The 26,782-nt window shown below is 38.2% G+C and overlaps 1 protein-coding gene across 4 annotated transcripts in view; it reads right to left on the bottom strand.

Moving 5' to 3' along the window:
• agl.S (amylo-alpha-1, 6-glucosidase, 4-alpha-glucanotransferase S homeolog) overlaps positions 1-21,263 on the bottom strand; it is a 52,363-nt gene extending 31,100 nt beyond the window's left edge. For 2 of the 4 annotated variants that reach the window (XM_041561540.1, XM_018261071.2), the window contains exons 1-8: positions 13,563-13,668; positions 13,168-13,317; positions 8,291-8,501; positions 5,600-5,766; positions 3,495-3,698; positions 745-926; positions 224-335; positions 5-128 (exon numbers count right to left, since the gene is read on the bottom strand). In XM_041561540.1, coding sequence (XP_041417474.1) covers positions 5-128; positions 224-335; positions 745-926; positions 3,495-3,698; positions 5,600-5,766; positions 8,291-8,501; positions 13,168-13,249 — 1,082 coding nt within the window. In that variant the 5' untranslated portion in view covers positions 13,250-13,317; positions 13,563-13,668. Of the gene's footprint in view, positions 1-4; positions 129-223; positions 336-744; positions 927-3,494; positions 3,699-5,599; positions 5,767-8,290; positions 8,502-13,167; positions 13,318-13,387; positions 13,503-13,562; positions 13,669-21,131 lie in introns of those variants that run through there. The other 2 variants (XM_018261070.2, XM_018261072.2) reach the window with 2 other exon arrangements.
• Between the last annotated feature and the right edge of the window lie 5,519 nt (positions 21,264-26,782).

The following is a 26,782-nucleotide window of genomic DNA, read 5'->3' as shown; positions in this document are numbered from 1 at the left end:
TAACCTGTGTGGTATGAATGTGTTGAGAGCTGTATCCATATCAACAGTGCACCCAAATCTTTTGTATTCAGGGTCCTGAATGATTATCAAGTGCTTAGGATCAGACTTATTTCCTTTCTTCTGTGCACCTTGAAGCAAGTTAACCAATAAAAAAAGTTGATACCAACAGAATAACGTTCTGTCCAGTGTTAGCAAAGTGCACTTTTTTGGATTGGTTACTTACCTGAGGTGAGCAGGATTCTAAACTGTTTCACTGCTTTATCAACATCAACCTGATAAAACTCCCACAGCTTGATTCTGGGATAGATTTCCTCCCGCATAATACCGCGGATGCTCTAAACAAATAATACACATAATAGGTGCTTCTAATATCTAGTAATATACAATTATGCTATAGTGCTAACATATATATTTATATTCTACCTTATAAATGCCACCCCTTCCTTGTTATATCCATGTTACATTTTATACATCTCTCCTTTTTTATGCACATTCAATCACCAGTGAATAACTCACTGAGCAAATAAAAAATAAACAACCCCACTATTTTGCTAGGACAAAAAAAAAAAAACATTACTGAAGTGGGGTCAATATGTGAAAAACATGCTGTTTAGCTGCAATTTTCATAATTCCCTGGGCATGTTTTTCAGTAGTTAGATGTGCATCTCTACTCTATGTTACCACTTCTACAGAAAGATTATTTGACATCTCTTTCACTTAAAGGGCATAGTTTGATTTACACACATTTAGCTGCTGGTCAGTTTCGATCAGTGCTGGAAGCCCTTTTGCTGCATACTTTCCCTCAGCGACATCACAAGTCAGGTGCCATAGGGCCCGATCGAGTAGCCATGCTGGCTTAAGGTGAGGAGAATTCACAAGGTTGTATCCGCATTCTGGGTGCTGCTGAATCCATTTGCTGTTGGCAGCTACACAAGACAAGAATATGAAAATGTAAGACAAGAGAAAAAAAAAAAAAAGCAGGAAATATCTTGAGATGAAGACTTTGAGCTAACTGCTGATTATTCTTTTTTCTTCTTTAATATTCCTTTCATTCCCATGACCTACTGCCCTATTTTAAAGTTTCTACCCTGCATTCCAATCATAAATCTGCTTCTTGTGTGCACACAGAGGCCAACTCCATGCCTGTCAGTGCACTTATGACAAAAAGCAGATGGAAGTGAATATGGTTGGACTGGCAACGACATAGCGTGGTGTGCCATTGTTCTCTTGGAGATTCCTTACTTCCAGTTACTATACAGTTGAGAGAAAACAGCACTGGTAATTAAACAGAGCTAAATTGTAAATGCAATATTTGCCTATAATCTATTTTTTTGTTGTATGATGTAGAAGTTTCAGCTGAATAAAACAAGGGGTCTGACAATTATTACAAATGATTTGTCATTGCAAATATTGCAGTTTCACTAATTTGTCCATTAAACTATCATCTATATCAGAGTCAGACTCTTTATCAGAGTCGGACTCCATATGCTTAAAGGCCAACGTATATAAAAAAAAAAAACTGGTACAAACAAGATGGTTTATTGATTATGCTCTAAACCCCCTTACGTTTGCTGCAGTCATTCTGGGGATGTTCACATATTCTGAGAGGACTGTGCCAGCCCTACTGCCTCTGCTGGCGCCATCCTCTAGGCCATTTTGTTCAAGCTGCACATGTGAATATACATGTATGGAGCTCTTGTGATTATAAATACTACAGTACACAAGCTGTCGTTCAAAGCAGCAAAGAGGAGATAAGAACTGCACAGCTACAACTTTCTGCTTTCAGCTGTGGTTATCATGTGGGACCATATGATATTCTCATCATTGTAGATGCAGAAGTGCCATATCCTAGGAGCACATGTGCAGAATTTCAGATGGACTAATTGCGCAAGTGCTTGGTCTGACTTGTAACACAGCATGTAATTAGATGTGAAGCCAGCCAAGTCTTAGAAAAATGCAGAATCACAGTAGTGCTGTTGGAAATGGATGCATATATAGGATGCATATATAGGATGCCTGGTAAGTACTCATGCACTCCTTTTAAGAGACCTTAGCACATGGATTAGAGTAATGCTGAGGCTTTCCTTGTTCTTTAAAAGAAGATGTGGGACAATATAAGAAAAGCTATAAGAAAACAGTAGAAGGCTTAGGTAACAAAAGTGCAGTAAAACAGGTCAGCTCTATTATTTATGGCATAACATGTTGTGATTTGCTACATCTATCTCTGCTAGAACATACTGCTATATGGCTGTACTCATTTAACTATTAACAATACTTTTTTATGTGAAGGGACTGAATAAAAGAAAAAAAAAACTGGGTTTGTTTATATTAATAAAACATGTTTCCTATGAGCTGCAATGTAAATGGTGTCACTAGCCAACTTCCGAAGGTGCTGTTTACAATGGCTCATTATTTAAGTTACAGGGTTCTATTCTTATTATACTTTATTTATATAATGCTGCTACATTTACACTGCACTATCCAGAGATGACATATTATTCAAATTAGTATCTGCCCCAATGAAGCTTACAATCTTAGGTCCGTCACATTCACAGCACCCAATTAACCCACATGAGTCACCAAAATTAAGTCAGTATTTGTACCATAATCAGATGCTTAAACTTAGGGGAACATTTATTACATAAAAAACTGTTTGAATGATTTGTTTTCTACAAATAGTGCAACATTGCAGAAAAAAATATCAGAAAACTTTCTCTGAAACTATTTTGTTGTGATTGGTGTAAAAAATGGAAGTTGTGGTTTTACCATGAATCATGGCTACATGACCCTTGGTGTGTAATCTTTAGGAAGGAACAGCTCATTTCACTGAAACACTGAAAAGTTATAGTCCCATTTCTACTAGTATTGCAAAGCTTTTTCAATTGGTTAAGCTCTTCCATTCTGCTATACTTTATGGTTCCAAGTTTAGTAATTTTTAGGGTTATGGTAAACTGAGATTTAATCCACCAGCATATTTCAAGTAGCAGAGAAGTACCCAAACTGCCTTTGCCATCACCCAACAAGCTATTTGTGGGTGCTTCACTGACATTGGCTATTAGCCTTATCACACAGTGGCCTAAAATCCTATCAAAAATACACTGTTTAGATCAATGCAGGCTTTTTTATAAAACCATTTAATAGCAGAGTGACTAAGTAAAGGAGGCCCATACATGTGCCAGTACAAGCTGCCACATTGGCCTCTCCAGAACAAGTCAACAGCTTATTGGTCTGTCTATAAGGCCCTTAGGGAGGATTTGTCAGACCGATATTTGGCAGAAAATCAGCAAGATATCTATAAGAGAAGTTTGAAAATCCCATTGGTTGAAGACAACATCAGCTTAGATACAGTCCTCAAGCTGAAGTCACAAGAGGCAGTTCTCTGCCAGTTTAAATTGTGTAATTATATGAATTAAAAATGGAAAATTTAGCAACATAAAAAATATGCAGTTTAGATTTGACAGTGCCACTAGATAAGCCTTGCATATTTTCCTCACCTGTGTGATTATACACCACATCTGTGATACTCAGCATATTCCACTCTTTCCTCATTTTCTCCACCAGTTTGCCGACATCATCCCAACCATATACTTTTCCAGGCCGGGAAAAGTCAGGATTAAGCTGAAGCTGGTCAGCCAGAGAATAACAGGAACGAGATTCTCCAAGTGTCTGTAGCGGGGTAAAATGCACCATGTTGTAACCTTTAAAATATAAAAATGAACACCAAAACAGATGTAAATAGACACTTGAAAGTAACACACAAATATAATTAATACATAATTACTGTACATATATATATAAAAGGTTTTATTGAAAATAAAACAGCATAGGACTGACGTTTCGGCCCGGTCAAAGAGAAAGAGAAATGCCTTGGACAGGGCCGAAAAGTTAGTCCAATGCTGACGATTTGTCGCCAACGTTTTTAAAAAGCAAATCGCGGCGACATATCGCTCGTTTTGTTTCTGAACAAAACCAAATGAAAGACGCCAGCTCCTGTGCCCACAGCGCGTTTGTGAATCGCCTGTAGCTCCAAAACGCACTGAGACCCTTTTCCGAGCGATTTATCAGAAATAGCATGTACTTAGAAAGGCACTGAAATCTCCTAGACACGCACACACATACAGATAATTAGCAGCAATTGTATTCAAATTACAATGCGAACGCAATGACGCAAGAACGTAAAGACGCCAGGTTACAGCGGGAAGCACAAACCGTTTCCGGCTTGGGTGGAGCACGTACCGCACAGAGTAATGGGATACAAATCGCTCTGTGCCAATAGTCGCTGTGAATCGTCTGTTCAAAAAAGACGATCGTCTTGTCGCCGCGATTTACTTTTTTAAAACGTTGGCGACAAATCGTCCAGTGTGTCCTTACCCTTACTGATACATATATATATATATACACACACACACAAGTCCAGTGGGTACCCACACTCTAACTCCAATATCCGTTTGTGGGTCAATGGAAATTGTATAATTCTTATAGAGGGACCCGCTCTCCAGATTCTTGTGTTCAAAAAACTAATTTATTTTATTTTATATTTTATCCAACGTTTCGGCCCACATCCTTGATAAGGCCCCATTGTGGGCCGAAACGTCGAAAGCACGAGTGATGAATAAATAAAAGTTTTTTCAACACAAGAATCTGGAGTGCAGGTTCCTCTGTAAGAATTTATATATATATATATATATATATATATATATATATATATATATATATATATATATATATTTATCACGCACACACACACACATATATATACATATATACATATATATATATATATATATATATATATATATATATATATATATATATATATATATATATATATATATATATATATATATATATATATATACACACACACACACACACATTTGAATAGATCTTGGTATCTTTGAACTTTTAAAGGGTTATTTACTAAAGATTTTTTTCTGGTTGGAGTTTTAAGAGGAAAACACAATTTTTTCGTGCGAAAAAAAAACCTTGAATTTTCTGTGATTTATTATACCGGAGGCTGCTAAAAGTCCGAATAAAAATTATTCCATCTCAAACCTGCCGAGGTCATGTAGAAGTCAATGGCAGATGTCTCTTTTACAATTGGTAGATATCCTGATCTGCACTGGATTTCGTACAATAATCCAAAAAAATAGTGATAATAATGAGAACATTTCGGATTTTAGTAAATAACCCTCTTAGTGTGAAGTACTAGAAAGAAGAAGATTCAATACAAATGAATACCTGAAAGTTTTGATCTCAGGGAGAAACACAGTTACTTTGTTGAGAATGAATTATATTATCACGTAACTTTTGTTAAATCGACCCTTAGTCTCACGACTATTACTTAATAGGGAAATTGTCAGTAAAGACATAAAATAATTAAAATAAAAGACCTGTAGACTACTGCCAATTCATCTTACACCTAGTTCTGGAAGAAGTTAAATATATTGTCAAAAACAAAAGGCTAAACTCATAAAAGTATGATATAATTTGTATCAGAAATTGCATTAGTGATATGATATTTTGTGATACAAGCAACCTGTTTTATGATCAATCTTTGCCTGGGTCAAGTAATAAGCTTTTTATGTTCTGAACTTACCTGACTCTTTGGACACCTTCAGTCTGTCCTCCCATTCATCAAATGGCCCCAAACATTTGGACAGGTAAGTCTGAAGGGTAATGCAGTCAAGAGGAAGCACTCGATTATCAGTTCCAACCCGGAGCACGGGATCTACTACAATGTATCCCTCCCCGCTCTTCTGTTCACTGAAAGAATTAAAGACAAGTTATATTCCACCAGTAATTTGGGAATTTATGCAATAAATGCTTAAGGGGCTGGAATATTAAGAAAAGTAGCAAGATAACTTAGATGATCTAAAAAACAAATCAAGTGTGAACACCAGACTAACATTAAGGTCTATCACAATAATCGGGTTTACTGGTGTGTTTATTTATTATTGGTAATTTATGTATATTTATCACAAGCATATCCTACTCCCCATTTTAGATTAGTTGACCAATATACGAATCCTGGGGCTCATTTATAAATACAGGCCATCCAGCTGCAGGTTGAGCACTGAAAGTAATCTGATTGGTTGCCAAGGGTTACAGCCCATGAGCAAATTTGTCCACTGTTTATACATGAACCCCCCTGTATTAGATTCATGTATTGCCCCTTGCTAAAACACTACAAAAAAGATGTTCTCTTACAGTTGCAGCTGCATCTAGACACACTGATGTATATTGCGCACTAGAGGCAATATAAGGGATCTTATAATTTCAGTACATACTAGTACTAGGGTTTCCATCAGCAGCTGTGCTTTTAAAGGAGAAGGAAAGGCTAAAATTAAGTAAGCTTTATCAGAAAGGTCTATATAAATACACCAGTAACCCCTCAGAGTAATGCTGCTCTGAGTCCTCTGTCAAAAGAAACACCACATTTCTTTCCTTCTATTGTGTACGCATGGGCTTCTGTATCAGACTTCCTGTTTTCAGCTGAAACCTCCAGGGCATGGCTTGAGCATGCTCAGTTTGCTCCTCTCCCCCTCCCTCCTCCCATCCCTGCTGTAATCTGAGCTCAGAGCTGTAAGTGAGCAGGGAGAGACTCAGGCAGGAAGTGATGTCACACCAAGGTTATATGGCAACTATTCTAAACAAACAGAGACAGTGTCTAAAGCGGTTTACTCAGGTATGGTAAAGCATTCTGCAGAATAAATATAGCATTCTAGCTTGCACTATTGTGGCTAATATGTTGGCAATAAACTGTCTTGGAGCTTTCCATCCCCTTTAAGTGTTCAGATCACATACATGCTCTGTACTTGCATTGGGACACAAGTGTTGCAAATACCCAAAGCAACACAAAGATTTTAAACATTTGCAGACATTTTTCAGGGCTCACAATGGGACTGTGAAAACTTGTTTACTTGTACTAAAGATGGGCATATATTTTAACAGTTATTTACAGTCATTATTGTACCAAATTGGTCAGTAGCTGTAACCAATTCAATAAAAATCATTGTGGGAGGACATTATAAGAGATTATAGTGAGCTGGTGTGTCGGTTCAGTTCACCATACTGTGTGTATCTTGCTCATTTTCTTAACACCAATATTTCTGAAAGGTTCAATTACATTTTAGTGTTTTACATGATAAATACATTTCAGCAAAACGGGTCTATGACATAACTGGCTAGAGAATGGGGGGTTGTGCTTGTAATAATTCTCTTTCTCTGAGGTGTAGGCATGAAAAAGTGCTCTGGATACAAAACTACAGAGAGAAAAAATACTACATATCGAGTGCAAACGTACTGAAATAACATGCTTTACAGCACACTCAGACTTTAGGGAACATTCGCAATCTCCGTGTTTTTTCCCACAATGCACCAATTGTGCTGAATATTTTCAAAGTCTGCCAGACGTTACTTTTGGTGTTTGCCATGCACATGACACAAGTGTGCCACACCTATTGATGCAGGGAACAAACGGAACCCTGAAGGTACCACCTGATCAGGATGTAGCGGTAGCTCCAGGATTTCCTGGCAGCGCTTCATTCAGAACAGAAGGCAGGAAAGACTAAGTGAGGATGTAAATGAGCCCTTTTGACTGAAAGGTCTATTTTCCCTTTAACAGTCACTTATACACATTTTAGACACAATGTAAAACAATTTGAATGCAAACCTAACATCTAAGGGGCAGATTTACACAGGGTCGAATTAACCCTCGATATTCGACTGTCGAAAGTAAATCCTTCGACTTCGAATATCGAAGTCGAAGGATTTATCGTTATTCCTACGATCGAACAATCGAAGGAATAGTCGTTCGATCGATTTTAATCCATCGATCGAAGGATTTTCCTTCGATCAGAAAATTGTTAGGAAGCCTATGGGGACCTTCCCCATAGGCTAACATTGGCCTCGGTAAGTTTTAGGTGGCGAACTAGAGGGTCGAAGTATTTTTTAAAGAGACAGTACTTCGACTATAGAATGGTCGAATAGTCGAACGATTTTTAGTTCGAATCGTTCGATTCGAAGGCGTAGTCGAAGGTCGAAGTAGCCTATTCGATGGACGAAGTAGCCATATTCGACCATTCGAAATTCAAAATATTTTTTCTTCTATCCCTTCAGTCGAGCTAAGTAAATGGGCCCCTTAATGTTTGGCAGAAGCCATATTTATGAGATATGTTTGAGCAAACATGGATATGTGTTTTGTTAGCAATAATAAAGACATATCTTTGGAAGAAGCCTGAATTTTGAAAGATCTGGGCGTGCAGTTATGCGACACACAGACACTTACCACTGCATGAAATGGTACTGGTATGAGCCAGCAATCTTTAAGTCCAGTTTACAGAACTTATCAGAATCTTCCTCACGACCTGTCGGATTGTGCCACTGCAGGGGGTGGAAGGTCTGACGATCATAAACAGCACCGGGGGGTGGGTAGTTTGAGTATACAGTGACATCTTTTCCTTGCAGAGTGGGGCCAAGTCTAAACTGAAGCTCAAACCCTGGCAGAAGAAAGGGCATAAGAACAGAATTAAAGAGTAAAACACTTTGTGATGCCTTTACTGATGAGAGATAAATATGCTCTGGCACCTGGCTCTACGTTATACTATACTCTAAGCAGCAACATGATACAGTGAAACCTCAATTTTACATCCCAATTTTAAGTTTTCCCTCATTTTACATTTTTGTTTTGTGGTCCCACCTATATTTTATGCATAATACATTTCCCTGATTTTACATTTTCCTGGATTTTACACCATGTTTTATGGTCCCCTGGAAAACGTAAAATGGGGGTTCCACTGGAAGTATCTACATATAGATGTGCAGACTATGCCCCTCAAATCAAGGTAAGTTACCATTGCCAACTGGCCCGATAGCCTTTAAACTTATTAAAGAGAAAGGGTGAAATTCTGATAGGTTTCATTTTGTGTAAACACAATACTGTTTATCTAAAAAAATATATATTTTTTAAAAAATAAGTAGAATCTACTCTGGGAGGCACGTTTATCAAAGGTCGAATTTTGAATTCATTTGAGGTTTTAAAAACTCCCCTAAACTCCCATAAATTCGAACACTCGAATTTAATTATAAAAATCGAATTTTTTAAACTCGGGTGAATTAAATCGACCCGAAAAGTCTTACATTTTAAAAACTCGATTCTCAGAAAAAGACTCGAATGTCAGGAAATGTCATGGACATCTCCCATTGACTTAAACATCAATTTGGCATGTTTTACGTGGCGATTTTGCGTTCTTAAAGGCCCAGAGTATGAAAAATCTCGAAAATCGAATTTGAATTTTTTAAAAAAACTCTAATTTCAATAACTCCCTAGTCGAATTTAACAGTTTTGACCATAAAAAACTTGAAAATTCAAATTTTCAATTCGATACATCTGCCCCTTAAAGTAGATTCTACCCATTTACTTTCAGTTAAACTATGCTTCCAAAAATGACTATTGACTATCCTCTGCAGCACTCTAATTGTAATGTGTAAAAATATATAATGAATGGCCTGCTCTGAGAATGCTTATAAGGAGTGACTATACTTTTCAGTCCCTTTAGAATGCAGGTTATGTAGGTCAGACCAACTTCAGCTGCAGTTGGTTATTACATGAAAGAAGTAGAAGATATTCAAAGGTCACCTCCAGGCCCCATTCCAGTTTGTTCACTGCAGTGACCGCTAATATTAGCCTGTACTGCTAGACTATATGCCACCGGTGTTCTGTTTCTAAGGGCAATGACACCAGAAATATTTATCTTTAATTAACTCTGCCAAAAGTTGCCCAGCATGCTGTATATCATCAGAAGGTCAGCAATGCTTAATTTATGTGTACATGTCTACTTTCACACTCACAGGAGGAGCCTGCAACAGGCACACAATAGCCAAATGTATTAATATTCATTTTATATGTGTGTAAAAATGCATGTAGACATAAAGCACCATTCTTTTAAGCCATTTGAAGAGTTAATGCAAATTTGTTGTACAACAATGACCATAAAAATTCAGTATTTGCTAAATTAGCCATATGCTTGTTTAAGTGCTACTAGAAATAAGATTCCAAATAGCTTGGGAGAACATTTAGGGCCTTGTTTATCAAAATCAGAATTTTTTTAAATTAAAAAAGTCAGAGCAAACTAGAATCCACGATTTTACCTTATTTATTGGTAAAAAAAAGCATAATTTAATAAGATCGGGGACAAACTTGATAAAATTAAGTGAAATTTTTTTTTTTTTTTTTTTTTTTCCCCCAATCGCTTGATTTCCCCCCCACAATCACTTGTTTTTTTTCAGGCTTTTGCCCGAAAAGCCTGAATATTTTGGATTTTCGCCTGAAAAGTCCGAAATAGTTGGATTTTCAAGCTAATTTCAGCGGAGACCACAGAAACTTCCAAAGAGGATAGGGACCTCTCCCATTGACTTATACACAACCTCGGCAAGTCTGAGATGCCAGATTTTCGGTTCTGACTTTTCCCATCCACTGGGTATTATAAATCTCAAAAAAATTTAGTTTTTTTCTTCCATTAAAAATTTGGATCTCATAGAAAGAAAAAACCTAAAATTTTTCAAGTTTTTGGCATTCAGACTTTAATAAATAACCCCTTTAAAGTTAATGTTCGAAATGAACTTGGGTTGCATATACAGCCCTGTATTGCTTCTCAAGCAGCTGCCTCTGTGATGAACTAGCTTTTCTTTCTGAATGGCTTCCTCGAACAAGGTACAATAGCTGTAATTTAAAGGAGAAGTGTAGGGAACACAAAGCCAAACAATAAGAAAAGACCATCTGTCACATAATGATAGTGCTTTTTAGTAGTAACTATTGACAGGTATGAAAATAGATTTGTGCAATTTTTCTCATTATTGTACTGCATTTTTACAGTTTATTTTGAGCAAAGTTTATACAATGCTAGGTCTCACAGCTTATAGCAATCAGTCAGCAGGCAGGATTCACTGGTCATATGCTTTTTTTTTTTTTTTGGAAGAAAGATTTGGGAATACTGAATTAAGAATTTTGCAAAATGTATTACATTGCACCCTTTAATTGGCGGGCCACAAAGGGTCATCTAGGCACTCAAGTTGTTGTAATTATTCTATAAATTCTATAAATCTTATCTTTTTTTCAGGCTGTGCAGAGTATACTACTATCAATTTTATTTTCTGGGATTTAATACACAAAATTACACTGCAATAATGAGACTATAAAGGCAACAACATATGTTTATGAACTCAGAACTGACCCAGTGGACAAATGATTACAACCTAAATGTGACCCAAGCAGAGAGTCAGGTGGAGGTAGGGAAGATGCTGCACTTGGGAGTAGGGCCAGAAAAAAGCCCAGTGAGAAAGAGTATGGCGATGGTATTGGAAGACCCAGAAAAGCTTAATGGGGAAGGTCAATGTTTACAATGAAATATCAAAAGGCGGTTATCATGAATGACTTATTGGTTTTTTAGCCTGAAGCTACAGATAAACACTATATTAATTGGTGACCTGGCTATATGTAGAACAACATCTGTCTATGGCACACTAGGCGCTACAAGTAGAAATGATCAGACTCCCAAGATCACTGCAGGTGGCACATCAACAGCAGGCAATTTCAAGCACCCAAAGTAGCACAGGACTAACAACTGTCAGTTGTTAGTCATGTGCTACTGTTACCTAAAAAATACAAATATCAATGTGTGGTACTAACCAAAATTATATTAGTCTTATTAAAGTGCCTTGAGCTACGTTGTGTATTGTCCTCCAATCGCAAAAAATTGGCATTTAGGCAGACCATGGTATCTCTTGTACAGGCAAATTTAGTAAATCTTACAATTACTGCACCATGAAAAAACTTTTTAAAATTTGCACTTAAATGGTGTATATAGTCCACTTACTCAACCCTTTAGTTCCAAATATTCAGTTAAAGGAGAACTAAACCCTAAAAATTATAATGGCTACAAATGCCATATTTGATATACTGAACTTGTTGTATCAGCCCAAAGTTACACCATCTCAATAGCAGCAATGATCCAGGACTTCAAACTTGTCACAGGAGGTCACCATCTTGGAAAGTGTCTGCGACACTGACATGTTCAGTGGGCTCTGAGCATCTGTTGAGAAGCTAAATTAAGGGATTGTCACAAATTATCAAGCAATTAGGTTGGCCTGTAATATAAAATGATGCTACAACAAATTAGACAAATTCGGTTCCTAATTGCACTGGTTTCTGTGCTGTCATGTAGTAATTATCTGTATTAATTACTAATCAGCCTTATATTGTGACATTTATATTTTATGTGTACTGTATATTTTGAGTCAGTCCATACGCATAAAAGAAGATGGGGAGCTACTGGTGCATCTTCAGAAGTACAGATCTTCCCTGTTAAAGGGCTGTGGTTCTCTTGGGCTGGTACAGAATCCCAAAACATAATGCACAACATTTTTAGCCTACTTCTTTAGTTAAGCTTTAGTTCTCCTTTAAGTATACACTGAAATCCAGTCTTATGAATGCACATTTGTTCTGCTGATTTTGCAGGAATGTGTATATATTTTTTTTAAAAATATGTATAAATGCCAATAAGCATTTTTGACTAAAGGCAGATACATGAGCAAACATAAATCAGAGGAACCTTGTGTTTTTCCCCTCTGAGCCTGAGCTGTACACACAGAGGCAAACTAAGTTGTTCTACCCAAGGCAGCAATATAGCAAATTTTCTCTTTTAATAATTCAAGTGAGCCCCTTACAAAATTCTTTCTGTAATGTGTTGTCATGGTGCCTTGTGCTGCCAACACAACCAATATAACAATTAGGGATGCACTGAATCCAGAATTTGGTTCGGGATTCAGCCTTTTTCAGCAGGTTTCGGATTCTGCATAGCAGAACCGAATCTGAATTCTAATTTGCATATGTAAATTAGGTGTGGGAAGGGCAATCATGAGACTTTTGTCACAAAACAAGGAAGTAAAAAACATTTTCCCACCATTTCTGTTCCCACCCCTAATTTGCATATGCAAATTAGGATTTGGTTCAGTATTCGGCCGAATCTTTCACGAAGGATTCAGTCGAATCCCAAAAATGGATTCGGTGCATTCCTAGTAACAATTCTGTATTATTATCTCTAAGCAACGATCAACAGGTTTCTGAAGGCTCTGTTGTTTACCGTACCTAGAAATGTAGCTCCTTACCTTGCTCAAGTCTGAAAAGTCTCTTATCTAACTTCTCCATATCGTTAAGCAGCAGAACCCGGACCTGCTTACTGTGCTCCATTGTGGTTTCTTGCTGCAAGCTTCCTCTTCAGAGCACAGGGAGTTGGCAAATAAAAACACAAGCGCCCCCTGAAGCATAAATATCAGAAATAAGCATAGAACAATTACAGTTTCACCCAAGTCTTAATGCATAACTTACATCTTTTAAGCTTATGCGATTCTGCAAAATGTATCAGCTGTTTAGGAAGGAATGACACTAGGGTTTCCTCTAATTAGAATAGTATCCCTAGCTGGGTAGTGCAACTGCTAAATGCTTGTCAGATGCAAACAACTCTTGTTACCCAGCAAACCATCTAAATATATATTCAGCTTACCTCCTCTTGTGTACACCTCCTACAAAGACCCTCCAAATGTCCCTGAGAATCCCACAGAATGCAGGACGTGCAGAGTTATAGAGTCAGGACAGGACAAAGAGCAGGGACCTCCCACTAGAAATAGCACATCTCAGCCCTCCCTCTGCAATACACAGTGCTAAATACACACTCACGGCTTACATTCCTTAAAGGAACAGTAACAACAAAAATTTTAAATTGATCAAAGCAATTAAGATATAATTACTGTTGCTCTGCACTGGGACAACTGATGTGTTTGCTTCAGAAACTCTACTTTAGTTTATATAAACAACCTGCTATGTAGCCATGGGAGCAGCCATTCAAGCTGGGGAAAAAGAGATAAGACACAGGTTACATAGCAGATAGATAAAACACCATTGTATTGGACAGAGCTTATCTGCTATGTGCTATGTAACCTGTGCCTTTTCTCCTTTTTTCCAGTTTGAATGGCTGCCCCCATGGCTACACAGCAGCTTGTTTATATAAACTATACTAGTCTTTTTGAAGCAAACACATAGGGGCACCCTTTTAAGGGTCGAATTTTGAATTGAAAAAACTTCGAAATTTGAATTCAAAAAGACCAATTGAAATTAAGTTGAAGGTTTTTTTTGGTCGAATAGGTCCTTTTTCGATCAAATAGGTCCTTATTTGGCCGAATTCGAACCATACGAATCAAATTGAATTCGATTCAAAGTTTTTCCCCAAAAAAACTTTGATTTTTCAAAGTCCACGAAATGACTCTAAATAGGTTCTAGGAGGTCCCCCATTGGCTAAAACAGCAATTTGACACGTTTTAGATGGCGAATGGCCGAATTTTTAAAGAGACATGATAAATTTTGATATTCGAATTTTTGAATTTTTTTTCAAATTCGAATCGAATTTGGACTATTCCCTAGTCGAAGTACAGAAAAAATAGCTCAGAGTTAAAAAAAATTGAATTCGAAAATTCACCTTGACCTTTGATAAATCTGCCCCATAGCATTTACTAGTGCAGAGCAACAGTATATTATATGTTAATTACTTTAAAACGCTTTCATTTTTTTGTGTTACTGCTCCTTTTAAGTGACACTGTCACAGATAAAGCACGGACGGTTTAAGAATTATTTTTCACAAACATTTAATTTCAACTGTAAACAACACAACTAACCCTGTTTGCAGTTAATTATCCTCTTAAATTGGGTATACATGAGTTGATCTTAATGTAGACTTTACCCTCCAGAGTGGGTAGCTAATTGGCTCATGTATGGGTCTGACTGGGTCGGCACAGGCCTCTATTATGATCCGATTATTGGCCTGGGGGGCAGATAATTGGATCGACCTGACTTGGCCACCATCTCAAAGGACAAATTGGGCAATGATTTGCTAGTTTAGCAATCTTGGCAAATAAGCCAACCTTTTCAAATATGCATAGATTTCAACCAGGTCAGATCAGAGTATTTGTTGAGAAACTCAAATAACCTAATAAGTATACTAAAAGACTATGTGGCTCATTTACAAAAAAGGCAAGTAAAAAATGACAAAAAATGAGCACAAAGCACTTCATCAATCTGTATGCAGCACTGTATACAGGAGGGAAAGGCAGTGGGTGAAAGATGCACATACCAGGACACACTCCTAACTTGTATCCTTACTTGAATGCACATGCCAGGGAGCACTTGGGGTTGCAAGTTGTAGGAAGCCCTATTGTAAAAACCTGCAAATGGCAGGGTTAAAGTACAGGGTGTTTGGGTGCCTGCCAGTGCTCTGCACGTTGTGCCAAATTTTTATTCAGGGACAGGGAGCAGTGTGTAGTAGCCAAGCTGAAAGGTGCTGCAGCCCTAATCACTCCTGCACTTGCACCTAGCCTTTTGCAAATAAAGGCTTACATGTGAAACAGATTTATTAATGTACTTGAATTTCTATCCAAGCAAGAGTTCCCTTTTAATTATGCAGAGTGCTCACAGATACAAGTATAAATATACATATCTACTCTCCTGGTGCACAGCCCAAACTTGCAGCTGTGCGAGTTTTCGAAACATACCCAGCTCCAAGGCCATTAAAGGGGTGATTCACCTTTAAGTTAACTTTTAGTAAGTTATAGGGTGGCCAGTTACAATCAACATCTCAATTTATCTTCATTTTTTATTTGTTATACTTTTTGAATTATTTGCCTTCTTCTTCTGACTCTTTCCATCTTTCAAATGGGAGTCACTGACGCCATCTAAAAAACAAATGCTCTGTAGTCCACACATGTATGGTTATTGCTACTTTTTATTACTCATCTTAATATTAAGATCCTCTACTATTCATACCCCAGTCTCTTATTCAAATCAGTGCATAGTTTCTAGGGTAATTTGGACCCTAGCAACCAGGCTGCTGAAATTGCAAACTGGAGTGCTGTTGAATAAAAAGTTAAATAACTGAAAAAACACAAATTCTAAAATATAAAAACCGAGTGCAAATTGTGTCAGAATTTCACTCTCTACATCATACCGATCCCCCGAATCCTTTGTAAAAGATTCGGCTGAATTCCGAACCGAATCCGAACCCTAATTTGCATATGCAAATTAGGGGTGGAAAGGGGAAATCATTTTTACTTCCTTTTTTTCCCTGACAAAAAGTCACGTGATTTCCCTCCCAGCCCCTAATTTGCATATGCCGAATCCTGGCTGAATCCCGAACCGAATCCTGGATTCGGTGCATCCCTACTAAAAATTAACTCAAAGGTAAACAATTTTAAGACAGGAAAAACAACATATCTTAAATGCAACCACCATCAATGCTTGTTGTGTGGCCATGTTATTAGTGCAACTTATGACTATTGACAGCATTTGGCACCACTGCACTTCCCATAAAACTCCTACACTGCCCCTCTGTAAATACCTCAACTACTTGTTTTGTTGGGGTTGTAGCACACTTTTATTAATTGCTTTCTATTTTATTTTTACTGAAGTTTAAAGTTTAATTTTTCACCTTTTTATGTCTTTCTAAAGCAGCTCTTGGAAGTGGGTCACCAACTCTGTAAACTGTTAAAAAGTTTTACTGTAAACTGGTATAGTTGATACATTTCGTATCTTTGGCCCTGCTGAGCAGAGTTTTCTGACAGCTGTTATAATTGATATAAAACTTGGTAATAGTGATGGGCGAAACTGACCCGTTTAGGAGAAAATTTGCGAAACAGAGAAAATTTCTGAAATGCATTGAAGTCTATGGGCGGCATTTTTTTGACATGCGACAATTTTTTTTCAGCCATTGGAGTCAATCAGGAGTCATTATTTGCAGAGAAACTTGGGAAAAAAACTACTTTGCTCATCACTACTTGCCAATATTCCACAGGTGCTGCCGAGAACTGTATCAACTAAAGAAGCACATTGTGCTTCTGGATTCCTGAGCAGCCAGACCCAAAGAGAGGAACAATAACTAACATACACTTAAAAATTTTTTTGAAAAAATTAAAAATAGAAAGCAGTTGAAGAAAGAGTCTTTACTTCTTGTAACTCCTGAACTGGAAAAAAAAAAGTGTTTGGAAGATGAACAACTAAAATGACCCTTTAGGAAGACTACACATCAGTTAATAGTGCTGCTCCAGCAGAATTCTGCACTGAAATCTATTTCTCAAAGAGCAAACTGATTTTTTATATTTAATTTTGAAATCCGACATGAGGCTAGACTAGGGTTGCCACCTTTATGTCTGGCTGAGACCGGGCGGGGGGCGGTCCGTGATGTCAGTGGGTGTGTCTGTGACATCAGTGGGCGGACCCGTGACATCAGTTGGTGGACCCGTGACGTCAGTGGGCGGGGCTTTGGAGCGGCGATTGCCCGATCGCCGTGTCAATCAAGGGAATCCCGCCCAGTTTTCCTTATTTGGAAAACCAGGCAGGAAGTATAGCCCCTCAAAATACAGGTGGCAACCCTAGGCTAGACATGTTGTTCGTTTCCCAGCTGCCCCAGTCATGTGACTTGTGCTCTGATAAATTTCAGTCACTCTTTACTGCAAGTTGGAATGATATCACCCCCTCCCTTCCCCCCCCCAGCAGCCTAACAACAGAACAATGGGAAGGTAACCAGATAACAGCTCCCAGGTAGATATAAGAAAAGCACTCAATAGTAAAATCCAGGTCCCACTGTGACACATTCAGTTACATTGAGAAGGAGAAACAACAGCCTGCCAGAAAGCAGTTCCATCCTAAAGTACTGGCTCTTTCTGAAAGCACATGACCAGGCAAAATGACCTTAGATGGCTACACTTGCCTACACACCAATATTACAACTAAAAAATACACCTGCCAGTTAAGGAATGACGTTTTATATTGCAGAGTGAATTATTTGCAGTGTAAACAGTGTAATTTTAGAGATAAAAACTACATAATAAAAATCATGACAGAATCTCTTTAACAACACTGCTGGGACCACTATATGGACAAGGGCAATCCTGGCCCCTTTGCTTCCTCCCCCCCACACACACACACTTACCTTTTTGGTGGCGGAGGGGGTATCGCAGATAAGAGCAATTGCACACTCAGTGCTAGAAGAGACAAATTTCTGGTTTTAAAACTGGAAATTTGTCTCTTAAAGTTAACAGGAGAAGCATTTTTGTGGCCCTGGTTACCAGTGGGGTGCTGCTGCGAGTTATGCAATGCCTTTGGAGGCAGAAATGTGTTCAGGAGCCTTATGCTATGGCTAGGACTGGTGACCAGCTCCATGTTGTAGCTCCCACCCTCTCCAACTATAGTCAGGTGATCCCACTGGTGTCTAATAAAAGGGCAGGCAAGTTTGGGAGTTTTACTTTGAAAGCAGCTAGTAAGTTGCAGGTAAAACGTTTTCGTCCCTTTTATAAAATGTATAATGAAACTATAGAATTCTTAATGAATCAGATGAAAATTAAGCGTAGGACTGGCAAGATATGGGATGACTTTGACGTAGTTGGCCATCTTAAATATATTGCAATATATGGACAAACAATCCCTGTTTTGTTTAAAGGGTAAGGCATTTTTCACTAGCAGTATGCACAAAATGTCTCTGTCTTAAATATATTGATAATGGGTTGAGTGCTGAGGACTCTTGTAATTGTCTATATGTATTTTGTGGTCACAGCCTCGCTGCACCCCCCACCTAATGGTTTTAAAAACTAGTGGTGAGCACAACTTTCCCTTGTTTGTTATAGGACTGGTGTCTGGGCAAAGCAATAACCACACAAGCTGCAGTGCAAGATTGTAGGCAATGTAATGTAATATCAGAGTGGTTATTGGGCTGTCACACTATGGAACAGTGTTTCCGGGCTGCCATCATGGGGCTGAAAATAGTCCTGTCAGGAGCCTGATTCCAGTGGTGGCCCCTGGACTGCCATCAGGTGGGTAAATCAGGGTAAAGGAGGGGCATGTTTGGGTGTAATGGGCACCTGAGATCCCCTGCCACTACTCCTGACTGTATTTCCTAACGTCTTATTTGTTGAATTTTAACACCCAGTCATCCTCATATGCGGATATTGAAGACTGTAGGTGGGGGATCAAAGCTTAGGAAGCACAGTATATGTATTGTTGCTTATTTGAGGTCACTATATCTGTTCTATATACTTTGTTGGGGCCACTGTGTAGCCTTTGCATCTCTGCATTAATTAGTTAGAAACCAGTGCAATCTGCAGAAGCATTTAATAACTACCCTGTAGCATCTGCTTATATTACAGGTAAACTTAATTTTCTGCTTGATAATCTACACAACCCCTAGACTTAGCTTCTCAACAACTTCCCAAACCACACTGAGCATGTGTATGTCACTGAAACGCCTAACAAAATCCAAGATGGTGACCCCCTTTGCACAACTTTGAAGGCCTGACTCGTTACTGCTATAGAGATTCTGAAACTTTTGGTTGGTGCATTAAGAACAGTACAGAAATTTATATTTCTATGCATATTTGTTTTTATTCACACCAAACATTCCTCTTGGGCTTCTTGTGATACTAACTTTGGGTATACATATGCTGATCCCATATTGTATCCATCCACCTAGTTAGCCAGCAGGTCAAATCAAAGCAAATAGTACAAGGGCCAACGCTTTTTTTTTTGTTTTGTTCCATTTGTTCAGGCCAACAGTTTAAACGATCAGCAAAGCAGGATGTGAAAAGAAGTTGCAGTCTTGTGTGTACCTCCAATTAATACTGTATGACAGGTGTTCTTCCAAATGCTTGCATATAATATCAGAAGTGAATGTATGAAGGGGTACCAGGTAACAAAATAACAAAAAGACAGTAATAATTTCTATACTGTATAACTTTAATCATTTCTATACTGTATAACATCATTGTTTGTTCTTTTCTCCAAGCATATAAGGTCCTTTTGCAGATTGGACATCTGGCACAAGCTTCACTTTCCACCCACAATACTCAAACCCCCTGCCCCTCTGTACACACCCCACCTCCTTATTTCCAGCTCGGAGGTCAGTGTGGTACTGCAAAGAAATACTACTGCTTGTCATATTGGCAGCCAAACATGCAGCTGGTAATGGTGATAAACAGTGATGACAATTGATGTCCAACCGGCAGTCCTCCAGTCTTAAAAGAAATGTAAAAGCCCAAAACAAATTTATAAAAAATTCACAGAACACTTTTAAGCAATTTGTAATGTACACTGCTTTTTTTCTAGCTTTCAAAACACTTTTTACACTGCTGTTATCGTGCATTTGAAACAACAGCGCCACCTGCTGTTCATTGTGTGCATCAGGCCATAGTCAGCAGAAAATTAAGTTATTAAGAAGAATGGCTACATTAATGAGCTAAACAAATGTAGGCACAAGACCAAAATCTTGTGGGTCTACCGCTGATGCCTGACCTGCCGCAAGGCAAGACTCTATTGACTCCAAGGGCTACTCCAACCCCCACAAATTCAGCAAATGTATGATAGTACTAGCCACACACACACACACGTGTAAAGCTCAATACTTGAAACTATTGTATTATGATTTCTTAGAAATTAAAAATATATATATCTTTTAACATTTACATACAATTACAACTACAGGGTTGCATCACTCTTCACAAATTAAACTGAGGGGGGACCTGTCTTAAAACTCATGGCAATATGAGTGATTATAGGTTTCCGCTGGTAGGTAGCATATACACAAGAAGCAGGGAGAGACAGTAACAGAATCACACAAATGAAAGTGAGCAAATACTACTATTTAGTAAAAATGACAACTGTATAAAAACAAGATCTGGTACCTTTCTGAGAAAGAAAGGAATGAGAATAATAAACACAAGTGCTGAGGGCATTCCCAATTCCCATAATTTCTCCTGGCAGCCTGTAAACCACTTGACCTCCAATTGAAGATGATGAGAAAAGGGTTTAAAGGGCAAAGAGACACTGCAATTATTAGCTCAAGCCGAATACTTGTTTTTAACAGTGACCAAAGCAATCAGCAATATTTACTAATTCATATGGAAGGACCTAAATCTGCCTACAAAAATAACGCATTCTCTCTACACACGGGCTATTATCCTATAGAAACGGCAGCAGACTTGAACCCCACCAGCAGCTGTCACTGAGCAGAAACAACAATATAAACAAAAATTCTTCTCACCTTCCTGTAACCTCAGCACTTCCCACAATCCTCCTCTCCGCCCTGTCAATTGCGCGCTGACAATAAAGTTGTTTGACGCATTTTTTTTCTTGTTCAATTTCGGATAACTTTATTAAACGCGCATGAACGCGCCGCAAGTAACTTGGAAAGTCTGCAGCCAGTTATATAATTTGTATCTCTCTGAAGGCCTAGAAGTCATCTGATTGGCAGGGAAAGCGCATGAAAAGGTTGCAGTGTCCTGTTCATTCTGAGGGACGCTTTATATTGGATTATTGTAACAAAACAGGCTGCTGCTGAAGATGAATCACGCACTGAGTTCTGTGCCATAGCATGCATACCTCCCAACATTTTGGAAGTAAAAAGAGGGACAACATTTTTTTTTCAGCATGTAGCGCAGCAATTTTTTGACCACACCCCTTTATGTGGCCCCACCCCCTAATTACCATTTTTTTTTACAAAATTTGGCAGGTTATGAAAGTTTGAAAATATTTCTCCTTATCTAAACTGTGTTTTTGTGTCTCAAAATTGTTACAAAGTATCTTATTTGCACCTGTTAGCTATTCTGGGCTCTCTGCTAAAAGCCAATTAAGTGAGAAACTTTGTTTCTTTTTCTGGCTGTTCAGTGCAGAGAAAAGAGGGACTTTCCAGTACAAATGAGGGACCTCAGGTTGAGCTGTCAAAAGAGGGACTGTCCCTCCGAAAAAGGGACAGTTGGGAGTGGACTTACTGTTGTATGGCATGCGGTGGTACATCTTTCCCCGTGCTATGCTGGGCTGATCTCTGTGCAAAGAAGAAATTGGCAAAACCGTATTAAAAATGGAATAAAGACCCCAACTTATCATATTGACCACCAGGGGGAAGCGTTTTCCCTAGTAGAGATTCTGTATGTATTATCTTAGCCAGGCTATCTAGTGTGAGACTAAGGAGCAGATTTACTAAAGGGCGGACGCTGGCGTCAATTTGCTAGTGTTACCGTCCGCAGGACATCAAGGTGCCAGTTCACTAGCGAAAGAGACTGGTGTTATCTGCCATTCCCACTCTATCGCCAGGCGACAATTCGCTCTGACAAATTGACGTTACTCCGCAAATTCACTGAAGTGTGGATTTGTACCAGAGTTGCCTTCGACACCGCAGACCAGGTGAACTGCTAAAAAGAAGCAAGATCTTACTCAATCTTCGGTCACTTACATCATATCCTGTGAGCCAAAAATGCAAAAAACTCTGGCATCTTTTCCTTTTTTTTCAGCCTGCAAAAAACCTAACTTTAACTTTTTTTGGGTAACCGGGTTTCCCCGTATATTTGCTAACATATAGAAGATTAATTTTACAGTGGGCACATGTGTAGGGCATTAGATAACTGTTGTCTTTATTAAGGTTCCCTGGACATGTGTTTTAAAAAGTGTAATTTTTAAGTATATGTACCAACATTTAACATAAAGTCGTCCATACAACTGTAAGTGAGTGCAAGATCCCTAACGAAGTTTCGCTAGGCACACATGAACACTAGCACTTCTTCACTATCAAATGCTTGCATTGCCGAAGTAACGCTAGCGGAAAGTCTGCAGCGTTCAGAGCCCACAACGAAACTCTGTATTTTAGAGAATTAGCGTAGTCTGAGCGAATTTTCAAAGTGTTGCACTGGGTGTGAAGTGGACGCTTGCAAATTTTCGCTGGTTAGTAAATCTGTCCCTGTGTGGTGTTTGGTCTGGCTATCTAGTGTTAGGAAGGGGAAGTTCATAGATCTGAGTAGAATCTCACTGCAAGATTGTGGAACCCGCATATTCCTTACTCGGTAAAATGTACAAAATGGTTAATTTCAAATTGTATCAGGAACCAATAAACCTACATGTATGATACTAGGGCTTGGCAGTAGGAAACCAGGGTACCTGGTGAAAACATACACAGACACTAATCTTTGTTTCGTAGGTTTTATAGGACAGCTTCAACTGAATCAAAAAATATTTTCTATCATTAATGGGGAGTCTATGTAACTGATTCCTGTGGATCCAGGCTGAGCCAAAGTGACTTGCCCCAGTTCCAAAGGCACTCACAATGTACTATAAATATATATCCAAGATATATGCCCCACAGCTCAATTCTAGTTAAAAATGTAAAGTTTAAAATGATACATATTGACTCCACATGGCCCACCTTAGCATTTCATACCCTCAGGTACTTAGTCATAGGTTTCTGTGTCATTTAATACCTATGACTAAGTACTGGAGGGTATGAAACGTGTAACGTGAGCTATGTGGGGTCAGTATGTACCATTCTAAATGTGATATTTAATAAACTTTCAATTTATAACTAGAATTGAGCTTTCGGACATATATCTTGGATATATATTTATAGTTCAACTGAATCAAACCTTTAATGGAGAGAAGTAAAACCACCAATTCACACACCAGTCATCCGCATTAATTTATAATTTTGGAGGGCCCCCTCTGATATGGCTTCCCAAAAATCTGAGCTTGCTATTTCTTGGCAGTGATACTGATATTCCCATAATCCACATGGTCCTTGGACATTCTGACAATACTACCAATGCTACACATAATGCACATTTTCTGATTGCCAAACGGTGAGTAAATGGGAGGGTGAGTGGGCAGTACTTTTTTTCATTAGTAATACTAGTAAAACATATTAGTAATAGTAAAACATTGCATTCTTCATTCCTCTTTTTGTAGGCACAGAGGTGGAGCAGACAATATATGATTGACAGCTCAGATATTTAAACACCTTTATAACTGGTATGGATGTTTGAAAGAAAAAAAAATAGCTTTTCATGTTTATTTTGAAAAAGTTGTTTATGTAACCACCATTAAAGGCAGTGTTGGATTGTTTATATTCACTGCACTCCTAGCTCTGACTCCTGAAATAATGTAGCAGTAGCCACCTGCTTGACAGACCTGGAAGAGAGCTGATATCCTCAACCTTGTTTCAAGAATCAGACGCAGATAATATAAATGGATAAATTGCTTAGAATTGGAATCAAATTTACAATGAACATATTTATCATTAAACTACTATATATTGGAAAGTGATTAGCATTATGTTTTCTTTTAATTTGCAAAAAAAAAAAAATACAGTTTTTCAGTGGACAAAGTTTGTAGATTCAATTATATGAGGCACTTTTAGGTAAAGCAGTTTTTACAGTCCCCTCTGCTTTACACACACTTACTTTTACACACACACACACGTTTTTAGGGGCAGTTGCACATTCAGTATACACATTTATCAACACATTTTGGGGGTCACGTTGATAATTCTATGCATATCAGGCATCAAACAGCTAAGAAGACCCCTGACCTATGTAAGTGCCATAAACAGTTTGAAGGCATTTTACAGAAATTTTCTTTAAAAAAAATAAATAACTGTAACAAAGCTTATGACTGGTAGTTTAAAGTAGTGGCATATTTACTGATTTTGAATTTGTCAGAATATATAGTATTCTGGGTGTTAACTTAATTTTGTCCTTGCAATCCAAATTGTGCTTTTTTCTACTGCTGTGAGTTTTAGATCTGAATAAAATTATAAATACAGTAGAACCCCCATTTTAAGTTTTTCAGGGGACCTGGAAAAAATGTATGTAAAATCCAGTAAAAATCTAATATCAGGGAAATGTGTTAAAGTAACCTTTTCTTCAAGCACTGAAAGGATATAAATACAGGAATCCTTTTTACTTTGAGATACAATATTTATTGTATTAATAAGGGTTACGCATTGCAGTGTTAATTTTACACTATGGGGGGCATATGCAAGGCCTCTGTCAGTCACATACACAATCTAAAGCAATAAGTGAATGATGCAGGACTGTATAAGGGGTAGACTAATTGGAATTGACTATTTACAGGCAGAACCATGGCAAAATATACATTTGGTTAGAATTTTAAACCACTTTATTTCACAAATAATAACATTCATAGATAGAAAAAAGGAGTTTTTGGGTAGATCAGGACAACATTTTGATGTAAAATCCAGGAAATGCACGGGGACCACAAATAAAAAAGGTAAAATGCAAGAAAACGTAAATTCAGGGTACTTAAAATCGAGGTTTCACTGTACAGTATATTGTATGTCACACTCAGGAGGCAAAGGGATTTCTGATATATTTCTTTACTTTATGAACAATATATATATATTTCATTTGAGGCATTTAAAGGAGAAGGAAAAGAGGCAGTAGTGCGAAAAGTCATACTTTAACAAAAAAGTTAAGTAAGTCTGCCCTGAGAAATTTAAAGATAGAAGAAGCTGGAATATGATCGCTCCATGGTGCTAGCTAGAAGAATCCCGGGCCAGTGCAGTTTTCTGCTGATCGATGCACCGGCCCGGGTTTCAGGTAAGAACATACGATCACTTGGGGGTGCCTAACCTTTGGCACCCCAAAGTAAAATTACCTTTCCTTCTCCTTTAAGTTCATATATCTTTTTATGGAAGTGGAATTGCACAAAACTTCAGGCACCTTTACAAAGATTTCAAAAGTGAAAGTGGTCAGCAGTACAACTGACAAACTCTTGACAAACACAGAATAGGCATATACATGTATAACTAGTATAGAAAGTCAGGTACAACATCCTTAAATCACTAGATTTATCAATCACAGAATGTTTCTGTGCATTATTCTCTATGTATCTTTGCTCGATACACGTGAATGGATGGAACTACAATGAGATGCATAGGGGCAAATTCACTAACATTCGTAGTGAATTCGCAGCACTTCGCCGCACTTCGCCACACTTCGCCAGGCGTAGTTTCGCCAGCGATTCGCAAATTCACTAAAATCCGAAGTTGCACACAGGGGTAGCGTAAGGTTGCGAAGTTGCGCTAGCATTGATTCGCTAAGTAAAGCGAAGTTACACTAGCGAAGGCTAATTTGCATACGGCGCCAAATTCAAATTTCAATGGAGGAATACGTATCTGTACTACAAATGCCTAGAAAACCTTCAAATCATCAAATAAAAAATGTATTTTGCCCTACACATGTGCCCACTGTCTAGGTAAGTTGCCATGAGTCAGGAAATGTAGGGGGGAAGGAGGGGAGCCCCAAAAAAATTTTCGATCTTTTTCAGCCTATCACCCATAATGTAGAAAACACGCCAGCGTGTTTTGGGACTTAGAAAAAATTTTGACTTTTTTTGAAACAATCCCTATCTACTCTATTGCGCTTCGCCAGGTCTGAGGTGGCGAAGGAAGTCTAGCGTAAAAGGTAGCGTTCAGTACACTGCGCGCGTTAGTGAATTTGCGTAGTTACGTCGCTAGCGAAAATTCGCCAGGCGTAAGGGTGCGAAGTAACACTAGCGAAACTACGCCAGCATTCGTTAGTGAATTTGCGCGGTAACGAAAATGCCAAACGCTAGCGAATTAACGCTAGCGTTCAGCGCTTCGGCGCTTAGTGAATTTGCCCCATAAAGAGGACATAAAAAAAGATATCTGCATATTTGGGGGCATATATACGTCAGAGCTGTGATAGAGCTTTTTGGCTTGTGCAATCATCAAGTTTCAATTTCCGTATTCACTCTGGTTTGTGGGCTGAAAAAGCCTTGCAATTTTCATAATTTTCCCCAGTTGGCTTTTCTAACTAAGGAAATTTTTGACACCTAAAAGCTGGTGACTTTTTTTCATTATAGGCACCATCAAATTGCATTAAATCA

Source organism: Xenopus laevis, chromosome 4S (assembly GCF_017654675.1).
Source record: "Xenopus laevis strain J_2021 chromosome 4S, Xenopus_laevis_v10.1, whole genome shotgun sequence".
Lineage (NCBI taxonomy): Eukaryota > Metazoa > Chordata > Amphibia > Anura > Pipidae > Xenopus > Xenopus laevis.
The sequence above is the reverse complement of the archived record's forward strand: the minus strand, read 5'-3'. Positions and strand labels throughout refer to the sequence as shown.